General features: G+C 59.7%; 1 protein-coding gene across 2 annotated transcripts in view; it reads left to right on the forward strand.

Annotated features, from left to right (window-relative positions):
• Positions 1 to 350: 350 nt before the first annotated feature.
• Positions 351 to 13,770, forward strand: part of SH3PXD2B (SH3 and PX domains 2B) — a 79,448-nt gene continuing 66,028 nt past the window's right edge. For both annotated transcript variants that reach the window (XM_045823811.1, XM_045823820.1), the window contains exon 1: positions 351 to 532. In XM_045823811.1, coding sequence (XP_045679767.1) covers positions 458 to 532 — 75 coding nt within the window. In that variant the 5' untranslated portion in view covers positions 351 to 457. The remainder of the gene's footprint in view (positions 533 to 13,770) is intronic.

Here is a 13,770-nt window from a genome sequence, read left to right on the forward strand (position 1 = left end):
AGGTCACAGAGCCGGGGTTTCAACCCGCGGGTACCGCCCTCACATACGGCGCCGGACCGCGACTCCTCCCGCGAGCTGGGCGCAGGCCTGGACCGAGGAGTCCAGCGGCGCGCGGACGGCGGAGGCGCGCGCGCCCCCTCCCCCGTCGCGGTGGCTGGGCGCGGGGACAAAGGCCCGGCGGAGGCCGGACGTGGGCCAGCCGGGCCGCGGCGGGGCGGGGGCGCGGGCCGGGCCCTTTAAGTGGGGCTGGCCGCGGCGCGGGGGGCGGGCCGGGGGCGGGCCGGGGGGCGGAGGCCTGGCGGGCCCGGCCGGAGGGCGCGCGGAGCGGAGGGCGGCGGCGGTGGCGGCGGCAGCAGCAGCGGCGTCTCGTGCTCGGCCCGGGCCCCGGATCGCGCTCGGCCCCCGGCTCCGGACCCGCGCCCCCCGCGCCCGCGCTCGGCCCCGCGGAGCAGCGGCCATGCCGCCGCGGCGCAGCATCGTGGAGGTGAAGGTGCTGGACGTGCAGAAGCGGCGGGTGCCCAACAAGCATTATGTGAGTGCCGCGCGGCCCCACGCCCCCTCCGGCCCCTGCCCGCCGGCGGCGGTCGGGAGCCCCCCCACTCCCCACCCCGGCTCTGAAAACTTCTGCCTCCGGCTCTGGCCCCCGACCCCCTCCTCGGCACCCCACCCCCGCCCGGCCGCCGCGCCGCCCGGGTCGCTCCCGGCCCCTCCCCCTCCTCTCGCTGCCCCGCTGCTGCCGTCCGGTTCCCATCCTCCCTCCTCGCCCCCCACTCGCCTCCGTGCGGCTCCTCTCACCCTTCCCACCACCCCTGGCGCCCCCACTCCTGTCCCACCCACCCACCCGCGGGAGAGTCTGCCCCAGCCGATGTGGGTAGGGGACGGAGAGACAGAGAGAAAAGGGGCGCCTGGTCTCAGGCCCCCCGCTCTGGGGCGCAGGCGCTCGGACCTCAGTGAACAGCCACAGGTAGCCAGCCCTTGCGGGGATCCCCAAGCTCAGTCCCGGCCTCCGAGAGGAGCCGGCCCGAGCGAGGGAGGAGGTCTCTGAGAACGGACCCTTTATGGGTGTCTGCATCTTCAAAAGGCTTAAAAAAAAAAAAAAAAAGAGTCCCTACCCCCTCTCTCCAGTGACTTCTGTTTTACAACGGGCGAAAGTTTTCTCCCGGTGTCTCCCTGTTTGGAATGGCAATCCCCTGTAGTGCTGGTGAGGACCTGAGGACACGGGCCAGTAAGCTGCGTTTTGCAGAAGGGAAGGCTGAGGTCCAAAGAGGCTGCAGGGTCTAGAAGGTGGAGCGGGGTCCAGGTCTTCCCTGCCCCTGGAAGGTGTGACTGGGCCAGACCGTGTCCTGCAGGTGGGAAACGGCTCCCTCAGCAGCCTCCGAGCTGAATCCGGGGGCTTCAAGGCGCCCTGGGACCATCTCAGAAGTTGGGGGTAGAGGGATCATGGGGCTGTGGGATGCGGGGCCCAAGGGAGGCCTGGGGGAGGCGTCCCTGCTGGAAGGAGCGGGGCCGCCGCGTCTCTGATGACGAGAAGGGGCCCGGGGCAGCGCCTGGCCGCGGGGAAGTTCACCAGGAAGGAAAAAAGAGCCAGAGGGAGGGAGAAAACCCTAACAAAGAAGAGGAGAACAATGAAGAGCAGAGGGCGTTGGCCGGCTAAATCCAGCGCCTTGGCCTCCCCGCAAGTCGCCTTTGGGTCTGTTTTCTTAAGAGGCTCCTTCTTATACAGCAGATCGCCATGCCCTCCCCGCGTAGCCTATAAAACCCTGCAAGGCGAGAGCTGGAGTCCACTCTGCACTCGGTTGGGAAGCGTGTGCTGTGTGAGTCTGTATTGTTATTGGCTGGGCAGCCGGTTATTCAGCCCTTAGCCAGGCGGTGGGGAGCTATTTCCTGGACCTGTGGCATCTTTAAATAGAGTGAAGTTTCCCTTGATTCCAAAACTAGGTTAAATTGTCTTTTTTTTTTTTCCTCCTCCTTCTCGCTCTCTCTCTCTCTCTCGCTTTCTTTTCTGTGAACTGTTTCAAATGCTGCCAAGTCTTGGTTTCTTGTTGGAGCCTGTTGAGTGTGGAACCGAGCTAGCAGCCTCTTTGGTATGCGACCGGTTCACCAACACGGCCACGGGCCACGGGCCACGGGCGGGTGTCTGAGGTGCCCCCTGCCGCCTCCCACCCGCTCCGTGAGCTGGCAGACCCAGCGCGGAGGCCCAGCCACCACGACCTGGCACCGTCCTCCGCTCGCTCTCTCCTGCCCTCTCCTGTCCCACACGGAGCAGGCAGAGAGGTTCTGCAGCCCACGTGACAGATGAGGAAACTGAGGCTCAGAAAGGGGAGGTCCCGAGCCCGAGGTCACCGTCAGGGGCAGAGCAGGGCTGTAAACCCAAGCCCGCTGGACCCCCAGAGAGGCGTCCCGCCAGACCACATCGCCTCCCAGGTCCTGTGCCCTCAGAGTTTCCCCGAGCGGCCGCCTTAGAGACCGGGAGTCTGCCACCCCGGGGGACCACCACCTGCGGCTTCCGCTCTCTGCTTGGCCAGACCCCTTTCTGCCGGTTTTCGAAGGTGCGGCCGTGCTGAGAGGTAACTTTCTAAGCTTTCTAGCACTTTTTAGGAGGCCGTTGAGACCAACCTTTAAATGTTCAAATACGGATTCGAGGTCCCATCTTGGTCTCATGACTTGCCGTGTGGCCTCTCAGAGTCTCAGTTTCCTCATCTGTAGGCTGGGGGGGACGGTGCCCACTCCCTAGGGGGAGGGACCATGTGACTGGCGGGGTGGGCTCTCCATAGCTGCTCCGAGCCTGCCTCCCTGCCTCGTGGTGTCCGTGTCACTCTGGTCGGGAACACGTTGAAGTCACATGGGGCGGGGTTTCGCCAAGAACTTGTTTTCCTGCATGTGGGTTTAGTCACCCGTGTGATTCAAGGTAGCCTCTCTCCCTCCTTCCGGCCTCTTCGGTTCATCGGGGGAAGAGGGGCACGGGTTGCACTGAACTTGAGTCATGCACGGCTGTGGGGCAGATTCACTGCTGTGCCGGCAGGGGATCGGGGCCCACCGGAAACTGCCAGTGGCCCCCACTGCTGTTCTGAAGCCGTGCCCTGCTGGAGGGAGAGGCCGTGCCCACCCCGCCACTCTGGGAGGGGTGGGCGTCAGGCAGCCCTGGGCACGGGTCAGGGCCTCCGTCCCACTTGGTGCCCTTCTTTCGGGCCCCGGCCCCGCCACCCTGGGGAGAGTGTGAGCAGATGCAAAGCCCCCTGTGTACCCTCCCCAACACTCCCCCCCCGAAAAAAAACCCCAATGGCCTGACTTTGCTGTTTGTCATTCCCACACACTTTTTGAAAATAGACACTTAGGGTTTTTTTTCCTTTAACAGCTTTATAGAGGTATAGTTTCCATACTATAAAATTCATCCATTATAAGGGCACAATTTGCTGATTTTTTTTAGTGGATCTATAGAGCTCTGCGGCCATCCCACCTTCCGGTTTTGTAAGGTTCTGTCACCCCAAAAAAGACCCCTCGCTCCACCTGTTTGTGACCGATCCCCTCTGCCTCCCATCCCATGCACCTTTGAATGTTTTTGCCTTTTTAACACTCCCCCCCCCCCCAAATCTTGTAGCGAATGGTTTAAAACTGTATAAAAACATTACGCTTTGGAGATCTCGGTTGCTCCTCTGGCTCCGGTTCCTTTTCACCGCTGGTTAATGTTCCGCGTGTGAATCCACTGGTGTTTATCTGGGCTCCTGTGGGGGCTCTCAGTCGTCCACGGTCACGGAGCTGCTTCCCTGCACATTTTTCTGGAGTGGGATTGCTGGGTCCTGGGTTTGCATTTTCACCTTTGGGGTTCTTGCTAACATTCTGAATGTTTGCCAGTCTGGGGGTGCAGAATGGTATCTCAGGGTGGCGTTTGCTTTTCCCACCTTTATGGGCCATTTGAGTTTCCTCTTCATTGAATTGCCTGTTTGATCTTTTTGTTTCCTTTTTGGGTATGTGGGGTTGTTTGTCTTCCATCAGTTTGTGCAACGTGTTTATACATTCGGGGCCCAGATCCTTCAGGGCATTGCGTTGGCATTCCATTTTCCCCTTGGGACTGGAGGCTCAGAGAGGTGGAGCCACCGCCTGAGGTCACACAGCAAGGAATGGCAGCGTGGGGACCCAGCTAGGTACCTCCGGGCCTGGGAGAGGTGGCAGCCCTGGGACCCCACCCCTGAGCCAGGGGACCTTCAGTGGGCCACTTAAGCTTCCGGACCCCAGTTCTGAGCCCATCCTGGCCCTTCCCTCGTCCCCTTGTGCCCAGCGCCCGGATGATGCGTGAAATGCAAGCAGATGCCATCCCTTCGTCATTCTCTGGGTCTGCTCTGCCTCTGCAGCGATGGGTTGGCAGCCCCTGTGTCGCCCACCCTGAAACCTCCCTCCTCCCCCGGCCAGGCTCGGAGAGCCCAGGGGTCACTGTTGTGAGCAGCCGAGAGATCTGCAGGGTAGGACGCGCCTTTTGTTAGGCATCACTGGTGATCTCCGCTGGCCCGTGGGAGGCCCCTGGCCGGCGAGCTCAGTGGTCTGGAGCAGACTGTCAATCTGCCGCCCACATGAGCTGCATCCTGTTATCCAGCCACCAGTTGCCTCGCCCCATCCGTCCCCGGCACCCCACTTTGCAGAAACACGCAGGACCGCAAACGCGAGTGGAGAGAACTCAGGCTTTAGATACGACTCATCTGGGCACTCGGCCCTCAGACTTGGTTTCCCTGTCTGTCTCTTTGAGTGCAGGGAACTCAAAGGGAGTTCCTTCCAGGACCGCTGTGCGCCTCTGTGCCCCCAGTCTGCGTTCCCCCCCTCCGGCTCCGGGGTGGGTGCCAGCCACGCGCACAGTTCGTAGGGCCCCCGTGACCTTCGGGATGAAAAGACCTGGCGTTGAGTCCTCCCCAGGCTCTCCTGAGCTGGGCGACCTTGCCGTCTGCGGTCTGGGAAAGGGAGGTGGTCGTCGTGATTGCCCGCGGTCCAGGGCAGCTGTGAGATGAACCGTTTTCACGCCGCACTGAGCGTGATGCCTCCTGCGTAAGAGGCGGTCAGGGGAGGTAGTCCTGGCGAGGACCGGTAATGATGACCGTAGCCGTGATCCAAGTCCCCCTGTCCCTTTCCTGCCCGCTGCCCTGGGCCATGCTGCGGGTTTCCCACAGACTTTCATTCCAGAAGCATTTGTGGAGTGCCTGCCCAAGCCGGACCTCCTGCTGCCGCCGGGGCAGACCTCGAGCAAGGCAGAGCCTGCCTACCTGCTCCGCAGGTGTGTTCTTGCCCTGGGCTCTGTCGGTGTCACAGAGAGGCGGTGCCCTCCGTGGGCCTGAAGGCCCTGTGGGTAGGTTTATTAAAAAAGGGCTATTGCTTTTTGTGATTGAAAAGCAGTGGCTCTCGTCCGCCAGGGTGCACCGTCCTGACCCCCTGGCCTGGGGGTGCCAGGGGCCAGGCCCTCCCTCACCTCACCTGGGGGACCGTCCTCCTCCGTGGCTGTCCCAGCCTGCTTCTCTTACACTCTCAGGGCTCCTGCAGCTGTCTCAAGGTCAGACGGGGTGGCCCTTTCACACCGACAGGTTGCTTACATGTCACTTGAGTTCAGGCTTTGAATCTGTGCCAGGCCGTGCTTCTGGTCAGCAGAGAAAGTACGCCACACAGCCTGGGTTCAAATCCCGGCTCTGCCATCTCCCAACGGTGACCTTGGACAAATTACGTACCTCCCTGCACCTCAGTTTCCTCATCTCTAAAATGGGAAGGATGATAGTTCCAATTTTGTAGGGGCTAATGTGGGGATTAAATGGGGCTAGCATATAGTAAGGGCTGGATAACGATGAGCTATCCTAACATAGTATCTCAATGTAGTATATATGACACACTAATGTAGTGTACAAACGTAGTATCATTTAAGACAGTAAACAGTTGTCACCACTTAAATGCCCCTCAGTAGAGGAGTGAAACGCCCTACTCTATACTATAGCCCCATGCTAGAATGCCATCAGACTGGTAACAGTGTATTCCGTCTTCTGTCCTGGGAATAGTAAATAGTAAAAGCTGGTTGCAAAACGACAGACAGACTCGGGCTGATTCCCACCAGATTACAAATTGAGAAGGAAAATCTGTGTCTGTCTGAGCACAGAAATACAGCTGATAAAATATATGTCATACTTTTTTGTTTTACTTGTCTGTGCTTTTCTTTGTATCTCAGACGTCCTGCAGGGAACACATATTCCTGTTTTTAGTAAAAATTGAAAAAAAAAAAACAAAACAAAACCAGCGAGGGCTCATTTGCAAAACTCCGTGCCCGGCTGCGGTGGCTGCAGCCAGGTGCCACACCCTGCCGCCCGGTTGGCCTGAGGCAGCGGGATGGCTCGCCCGCTCCCCCTCGGAGGGCCTGCCCTCGGCCTCCGGGCTCCTCCCGCGCGCCTGCCGCAGAGGGAGGTCTCTGCCTGTGGCTTTCCAGCCCGAGAGCCCCAGAAGTGGAAAGAGATGAGTTTAAAACACCACGAGGGAAGGCCTGAGCAGATGCTTTTCTAGTTAAAATGCTCCTCGCTCAGCGAGCCCAGGCCCTGGTCCCACAGCGCCTGCAGCTCAGTGGGGCTGGAAAGAATCGCAGGTCTGAGTTCAGCGCTCTGCCGGCCAAGGTCACAGGGGCACCGGAAAGGTCATCCAGGGCAGAGCTGTGCCCTGCGCCCCACTCCCCTAGGCACCTCATACGTCCGCATGTCAGCCACCTGGAGGGGTAGGGAGGTCGGCGAGCGGCCCGTTATCACGCTGCCCGAAAGGACTAGGGGCACTGACCCGCTAGTCACTGTACTTCTCACCCAGGACAGTCGTGTCCTGGGTGCAAACCGGCATGCTCTTCCCTCGGAGACGAAGCTGTGGTCAGCAGGACGGTGCTGCCTTGCGCGGCTCGGTTTCCTCCTGCCCCAGCCACCCACTGAGCATCCCGTCAGCCCGGTGGGTGCGAGCGGTGAGCACCCACCCAGGCCGAAGGAGAGCAGACAGGAGTGGAAAGAGCAGACTGGCTCATGAGAGGAGTCTGTGTGGGTGGGGGGCTGCACGCATGGCTTCCGAGCTCAGAGACCGGGTTCCCGTCCGGTTCCATCACTCCCTGGCTGTTGGCGCTGAGCCTCCTCCTCTGGGACGTGGGTGGCTTTCAGGAGGAAATGAAAGGAGCTTTTGTGCAAAACGCCTGCGGGTGGGTGCTTGTCCTTGGAGCTTCGAGGCTGGGGGTAATGCCCAGGAACTCCATGGAGCCTTTCGGTGGGGTCCGCCAGTGCCTGGGTGGAGCTGGCATCCCTGCCCCCCACCGTGACGTGGGGACTGGTTGCTGCAATGCACTCAGGAGATGCAGCAGCGTCTCCCACAGCGGACCAGGAGGCAGGGGCCTGTGTGGTTCACTTCTCCGGGGCTCGGCCTCGGCGGGGAGCAGCCCGCAGTGGTGCATTTTGCCACAGGCTGTCCCCCTCCCCCCACCCCGTTCTCCACACCGCAGGGCGTTCTCTCCCTGTACTTGCTGGCCCCGACGCGAGCCCGCGGGCGGTGAGCCCGAGCCCAGGACCTCCTTCGTGGAGAACTGGGAAGGGACTGGCGGTGCCTCTGCCGGGTGCGCCGGGGTGGAGCTCCACCACCCGCGTCTGCAGCCGCTCTCAGGCCGCGCCAGGGCCCGGGGTTGCCCGGCTCCCCCCACGGAGATGCAGGAAGCCTGGTCAAATGTGCATGTCACGCAGACGTGCATGATTAGGGGCATACTTGTACTACAACAAGTCTCCATTGTTTGTTCGAGATTCAGTTTCCTGGGCATCCTGTGCTCCTGAACCACCACTGTCCACACATCAGCGACTCCCAAGAAACCTCTGTCCTTGTTAATTTAAGGTCGACAGTGTTTCTTGAGAATTCTCTGCACTGACGTCAGTCCCCCCCGGGGCTGGGCGCCTTTAAGCCCAGCGGTGATTCGTAGATGTGCGAGCCGGCGATTCGGACCTCAAGGTCAGTGGCCCCTGGGGACTGAGCAGAGGCCCTGTTCTTGGGCTCTGGGAAGGAGGACTTGGCGAAGATGACACAGCAGCGGCGACACGCGGCCATCGCCAAGCACAGAGGGGTGTTGCCAAGGGGAGAGGGTGAAGGGATTTCGGGTGGAGAGGACAGGAGGGCAGAGAAGCGGAGACTCTGGCTTGTGGCGTGTTCGGGACAAGCAGGGGTGATTGGAGTGACGGAGCTGAGGCTTGACTGGTAGGCAAGGGGCCAGCAGTGTCTGGGGCTCCTGGCTGGGCCGACAAGGAAGACAAGGCAAGGACCCCACCCGCAGGAGGGCCAGGGCCCCGGTGCGCATGGGCTGGGACGGGGCCCAGGGCCACAGGTGTCCGAGACGGACACCACAGCAGTGGTTGAGAGGAGCCGGCTCTCGGCCCCAGGGGTGGCGAGGGAGGCCTCGCGCAGGAAGCACAGAAGGGGCAGAGCGCCGACCAGCCCGGGAGGCTGGAGGAAGAGAGCACCTGTCCATAACAAGGAGGGCTGTGTGAGGACAGAGAGAAGATCGAGATCGGAAAGAGGGAGAGGGCCCTGGCTGCCGCGGCTCCGTGGATTAGGTGCCGGCCTGCGATCCGAAAGGTTGCCAGTTCGATTCCCTGGTCGGGGAGCGTGCCTAGGTTGCGGGCTTGGTCCAGGTCGAGGTGCCTACGAGAGGCAACCAGTCGATGCTCCTCTCTCTCTTCCTCCCTTCCCATCTCTCTAAAAAATAAATAAATGCACATGAAGGAGAGAAAGGAAGAAAGCGATGTGCCCAGGGTCACCCTTGGCTCTGCTGCCTGTCACTGAGTGTAAATGGGACACAGTCCACTCACCCCAGAACTCAAAGAGAAAGATTGCCCCAAAGCACACGAGGATAACATTTTCTATTCCGCCTAATTACGCCGCACCGCGAGGACCCCCCGCTCACCGCTCTGGCAAAGGAAGCGCGAAGCCCACGCCGTGGCGTCACCGTTTCCTCCTTCCCAGCCAAGGTGTGAATCAGCAGCCTGTGGCTTCGGGCCACCCTTGGCTGCCAGTCAGTTGCACAGATGTGGTTTTTTTGTCTGTCCTCAGCCAGGCCTGGCCCTGAGCCCGAGAGACACTGAGATGACCAGGAAGCCTTTGTCCTCACAGAGGTCACGATCTGGACTGTGTCGCCACAGCCGAAGGGCTGTGACGGGGACTGGAGTGGGGGTGGGGGACAGGGCCGGGTCTGAGGCCTGGGCTCTCCCCTGTCTGCTGGGACAGAGCGGGGTGCTGGGAGCCGGCGTCGGAAAGAGATGGGTGTTCTGGGGCAGGGAAAGCTGACTAGCCCGGTTCTTCCTGTGTGGGTAGAGTTCAGAGGGCCCTTGAACTTGGAAGAGGGAACGTATCATTTTATTCTAACTTCCAACAGTAATTTAGCCTTCCCTTCATTATGAAGGAAGCCAACGACCGTTGGTGATGCTAGTGATTCCCGTGACTTTGTCACCAGTAGAAATTCACCAGTACTCCTATCACTGTATAGTTTTACGTAGATCCCGGTAGATCCTTTATACTCATTGCTGCTTCAAAATTGTGAGGTTCCTTGACCCACTGACAGATTCCGTTGTTTGTGGCAGTGATGCATACAGGTGTACGTGATTTTATTTTGGAAACATTTCTATTACGATGTAATCATCAGTTTCCCTTAGAGCCCTGTGAGCGCCATTTCACTCGTTATAAATCCTCCTGAGAAGGCGTCCGTGGGCTTCATCAGAAGGGTCGGCGGTGGGGAGAAGAGGTGAGACTGGCTGCTGGGGAGAAGTCCCCAAACTGGGGCGTGGAAGCCGGACGCCGGGGGTCTGACCGGGCTCGGCCAGTCACCGCCTGAGCGTGGGACCTTATCCAGTGACTTAACGTCTCCGTGCCTCTGTTTGCTCATCTGTGAAATGGGGGTAAGAAGAGCACCTCCTGGGAGTTATTTCACATAAAGGATTTAGAGCAGGACCCAGCCCATAAAAGTGCCGGATAAATAGTTACCCGTTAGTATCACCTTGACCACCATCATCGTCATCACCATTGGTTGTCTGACTCGGGTTGTGTGTTTTTGATGAGCCGCCCGGTTGGGATGACGCAGATGGCCCGGAACGACCCCAGGTGGGGAAACACGCGCTCAGTGGATCAGCCCGGGGTGCGGCCCTAAGATTTAAAGTGTTTTTTCCCGAAGATTTACAGATCCGGATTTTCAGCCGTGGTGTAACTAAACACGATGTTGAAAATAGTCTAAATGTTTGTCATTGGAGGCATGATTAAATAAAGGTTGTATAACCTTACGGGGGACTAGTAAGGATCCTCTGAAAACGGTCTCTTCCAAGAACTTCCAGTGAAATGGAGACACGCTCACCGTATAATGCAAGTGAAAAAGACAGATTTCATGGACCAAGGGACCTCCCTCTCGAAAACTACTTCACTGGCGTGTAGAAGAGGGGCTGGGGAGAAACCCGGCTGGGGCCCCTTCCCTGGGGGTGCAAGCGCGGGCAGTCGGCAAGACCTGCGCCTGCGTATCACCAGCTGGACCGAACTCCTCACGGGACCTCCCCAGCCTCACTTCCCTGCACTGCACGGCGGGAACAGCGTAGTTGGTGGTTGGGAGCCGTTGCCTTGTTTTTTTTTTTTTTACGTTGTGTTGTATTTTCGTGTAGTATCCCGGCTTTCTCGAGAGGGGAGGGGACAGCGTCGGACGGTGGGGTCAGGGAAGCGTTAAGGAGGGGACCCTGCTTCCCTTGCTCCGTTTTTCCCGGTCTCGGGGGTTGTGCGTGGGGCTCGAGGAGCGGGCATGGAAGTCTGCACCGGGGCCCGGACGCCGGCGGGGAAATCGCCTGGGCCAGACGGGGAGCCCAGCGGTTAGGCTTGCGGGGCTCGGCGGCCAAGGGCACCCACGGAACCGGACCCCCAGGAGCCACACGTGATTTCGTGCAGGAGAAAGGACCCCTTGGCTGTACAAAGTTTGGGACCTGCTTATGCCACCCCTCTACCTTGTCTGGGGCGGGAACCCCACGCCCCTGATGACCCCCCGACCTGGGTGCAAGTCCTGGCTCTGCCGCTTTCTCGCTGTGCCACTTGGGGGGGGGTGCTTAACTGCTCGGGAGCCTGTGTTTTTCCTCTGTCAGTGGAGGAGTATCCCAGTACACGATACGTAGTAAACACTTGGGAAAAAGTACCGCAACTGTAATTCTTAGTCTAGGCCGGTGGGCGCAGATGGACTCCTCTGACTTCCTGGCATGCTCTTAGGTTGAACCGTAGGAAATCATCGATTTTTGATAAGAGCCGTTGCACTTGGTTCAGCCCGATGACCTGGGTTTGAGTGGGGCCTGAGGAACCCACTCCGCGGACGTGGAAGGGGGTGAAGGGCCACCACTGCACTGGACACCTTACGGACATTATGCCCTTCGCACTTCACAGCAGCCCCGAGGGACAGGTGGCACTGTTCTTAGCACCCCCGTGCTACAGATGGGGAAACTGAGGCTCCTGAGCGGCTTGCTTGAGGGCGCGGTGTAGCCGGGGTGGGAACCCAGCTCTGTCCAGCCCAGAGTCTGTGTCGTTTGCATTGTCGCTCCCTCGCGAGACTGGGCTGCCTGCCCCACGTGGCGTGGCCTCGCCCTGGGGCAGGGAGAGCTCCCCGCCTTCTCTCGGGCCCCGTGGGCCTGGTGACTGTGGACGAGGCTGCCCGAGACGCCGCCTGGGGGGCCCACATTTCTTGGCCCGGCTTAGTCTCAGCTCCTGCAGTGCTGCCGCTGCTGCGGTGCCGGGGGCTTTGGTTGAGGGCATGGAAAGTGACAGTAGGGACTTGTGTCTGTTCTCATTCCAGACTTTGGGGGTGGTCCCCCCAATCCCTCCTGTTCACGTGTTGAATGTCCAGGTCCTGGCATCTAAGCTCGAGATCCAGACATAGTCCCCACCCTTCAGCCCTTGTCCGTAACCCTACTGGGGAAAAACCAAAGTGACCCCTGCAGGCGGGAGGCCAGGCAGGGAGCTATTGCAGAGACCTAGGCTAGTGGCTGCATCAGCCTGAACGAAACAAGCCCATTGGCTTCTCCAGACTCAGTTACCCCATCTGTGAAATGGGGATGAAAGTAGTACCTGCCCTGTAAGGATATACAGATTACCGTATTTTGCCCTGTATAATGTGCACTTTTTTGCCCACATTTTTGAGAGAAAATAAGGATGTGCATTATGCGTGGGTATGACGAACGCGCTCCAAAACGCGGGCGCGCATTATACATGGCAGAATACGGTGACTGACCTGAGCCTGGCCAAGTAGTAAGGACGTGCCCATTAAACGTGAGTCCACGATGTTTTGCTGATTTTCATTTTGTTAAAAGGGAGCCACTGGGAGACTCTGAGCAGGAGGGCGCTCCGGTCAGAGGCCGTGTTTCAGAAATACCCCCATCGGGGCGAGCAGAGTGGGCAGGGGGGCCTGAAGAAGGCACGTCCAGCATTTAGAATGGGCTGGCCTGGGCCTGGGGGGGGGCACTGTGGCTTGAGGAGAGACCAGGAGGAGGCAGCCCAGGGGCTGGGAGGACCCAGGGTCAGAGTCAGCTGCTGGGCCCCCCTGCTCTGTCCTCCCCCCACACCTCCCCAGCCACCCTGGCCCCCACCTCCTTCTCCACTGAGCCCCCTCCAACTGGGAGGTCCCGCCCAAGCCCCTTTGACCTCCCTGTTTTCGAAGGTGCTGAGCTTGGGCTGGGGGGTGGGGATCTCGTGACCCCTGGCTGGTAGGATCAAGACCAGCCAGGCCTCTGCACACACTTTATTGTCAGCGTCCCCAGTGGCTGTCAGTGAGGGGAGATGGGACCGCCACCCTTTATTGAGTACCACCTACTATGCGTCAGGTGCTGTGCTGAGGGCTTTGCATGCGTGAGTCATCTGGTCCTTACTGTCACCCCACGAGGAAGGCACCTCTGTGGCCCCGTTTCACAGATAAGGACGCAGGCTGACATAGAACCTGCCCAGGCCTGTGTAGCCAGGAAGTCAAGGCCAGGGTTTGGACCCAGGCAGTGTGAGGGGCTGGCTAGGATCAAACTCTTATTTGTTTGTTTGTTTGTTTGTTTGTTTAACAAGCACCCTGCAGTGTACTGAGCAACCAGGTGTGAGAACCTCTGCAGGGGGTGGCGGAGGGGGTTGGTGCCATGCACTGGCTTCTGAGCCCCTTTATTCTCCACGTTGCAAAGCACCCGCTGCTCGCCCAGGCTGTGCCTGGCTTCACGTTTACTTTTCAAAACAGAAAGCAATTGCCCAAAGTCACCCAGCTGGTTAGTGGTGGAGGCAGGATTCGAACTCAGCTCTGCTGTGCTGGAGAGCCAGGGGCAGTGAACAGTCCACACGACTCGTTTCTTTTGTTGGTTAGGAAGGGGCATTCTGGAGTCAGACAAACCTGGGCTCCACTTCCGGCATCTTCCTTCACCAGCCGTGTGGGGCTTTGGGCCAGCGACTCTGCCTCTCTCCACGTCCGTTTTCTCTGCGGTGAAATGGGCTGGAAAATAAGCTTCGCTCCGGAGGGTGTCCTGAGAGCAGAGGGCTGGGGAGTGAGCAAGTCTAAGGGCCCCTGAGGTGCTGGCCCTCGGCTGGAGAACTGCTCCTCTCTCAAGATCTATACAGCTCTCCCCTCTCAGGAAACCTCTCCGAGCTCCACCCGCAGACCTAGCCCTCAGCAACTCTGGGCTCCCGCAGCAGCTACGAAGTGCTTCTTAGGGGACCTGTGGCCTGTGAGAGAATTCTAATGGCTTCTCTCTTGAGTACCTACTGTGCACCAGG

Source organism: Phyllostomus hastatus, unplaced genomic scaffold, assembly GCF_019186645.2.
Source record: "Phyllostomus hastatus isolate PE091 unplaced genomic scaffold, TTU_PhHast_1.1 phas_contig_150, whole genome shotgun sequence".
NCBI lineage: Eukaryota > Metazoa > Chordata > Mammalia > Chiroptera > Phyllostomidae > Phyllostomus > Phyllostomus hastatus.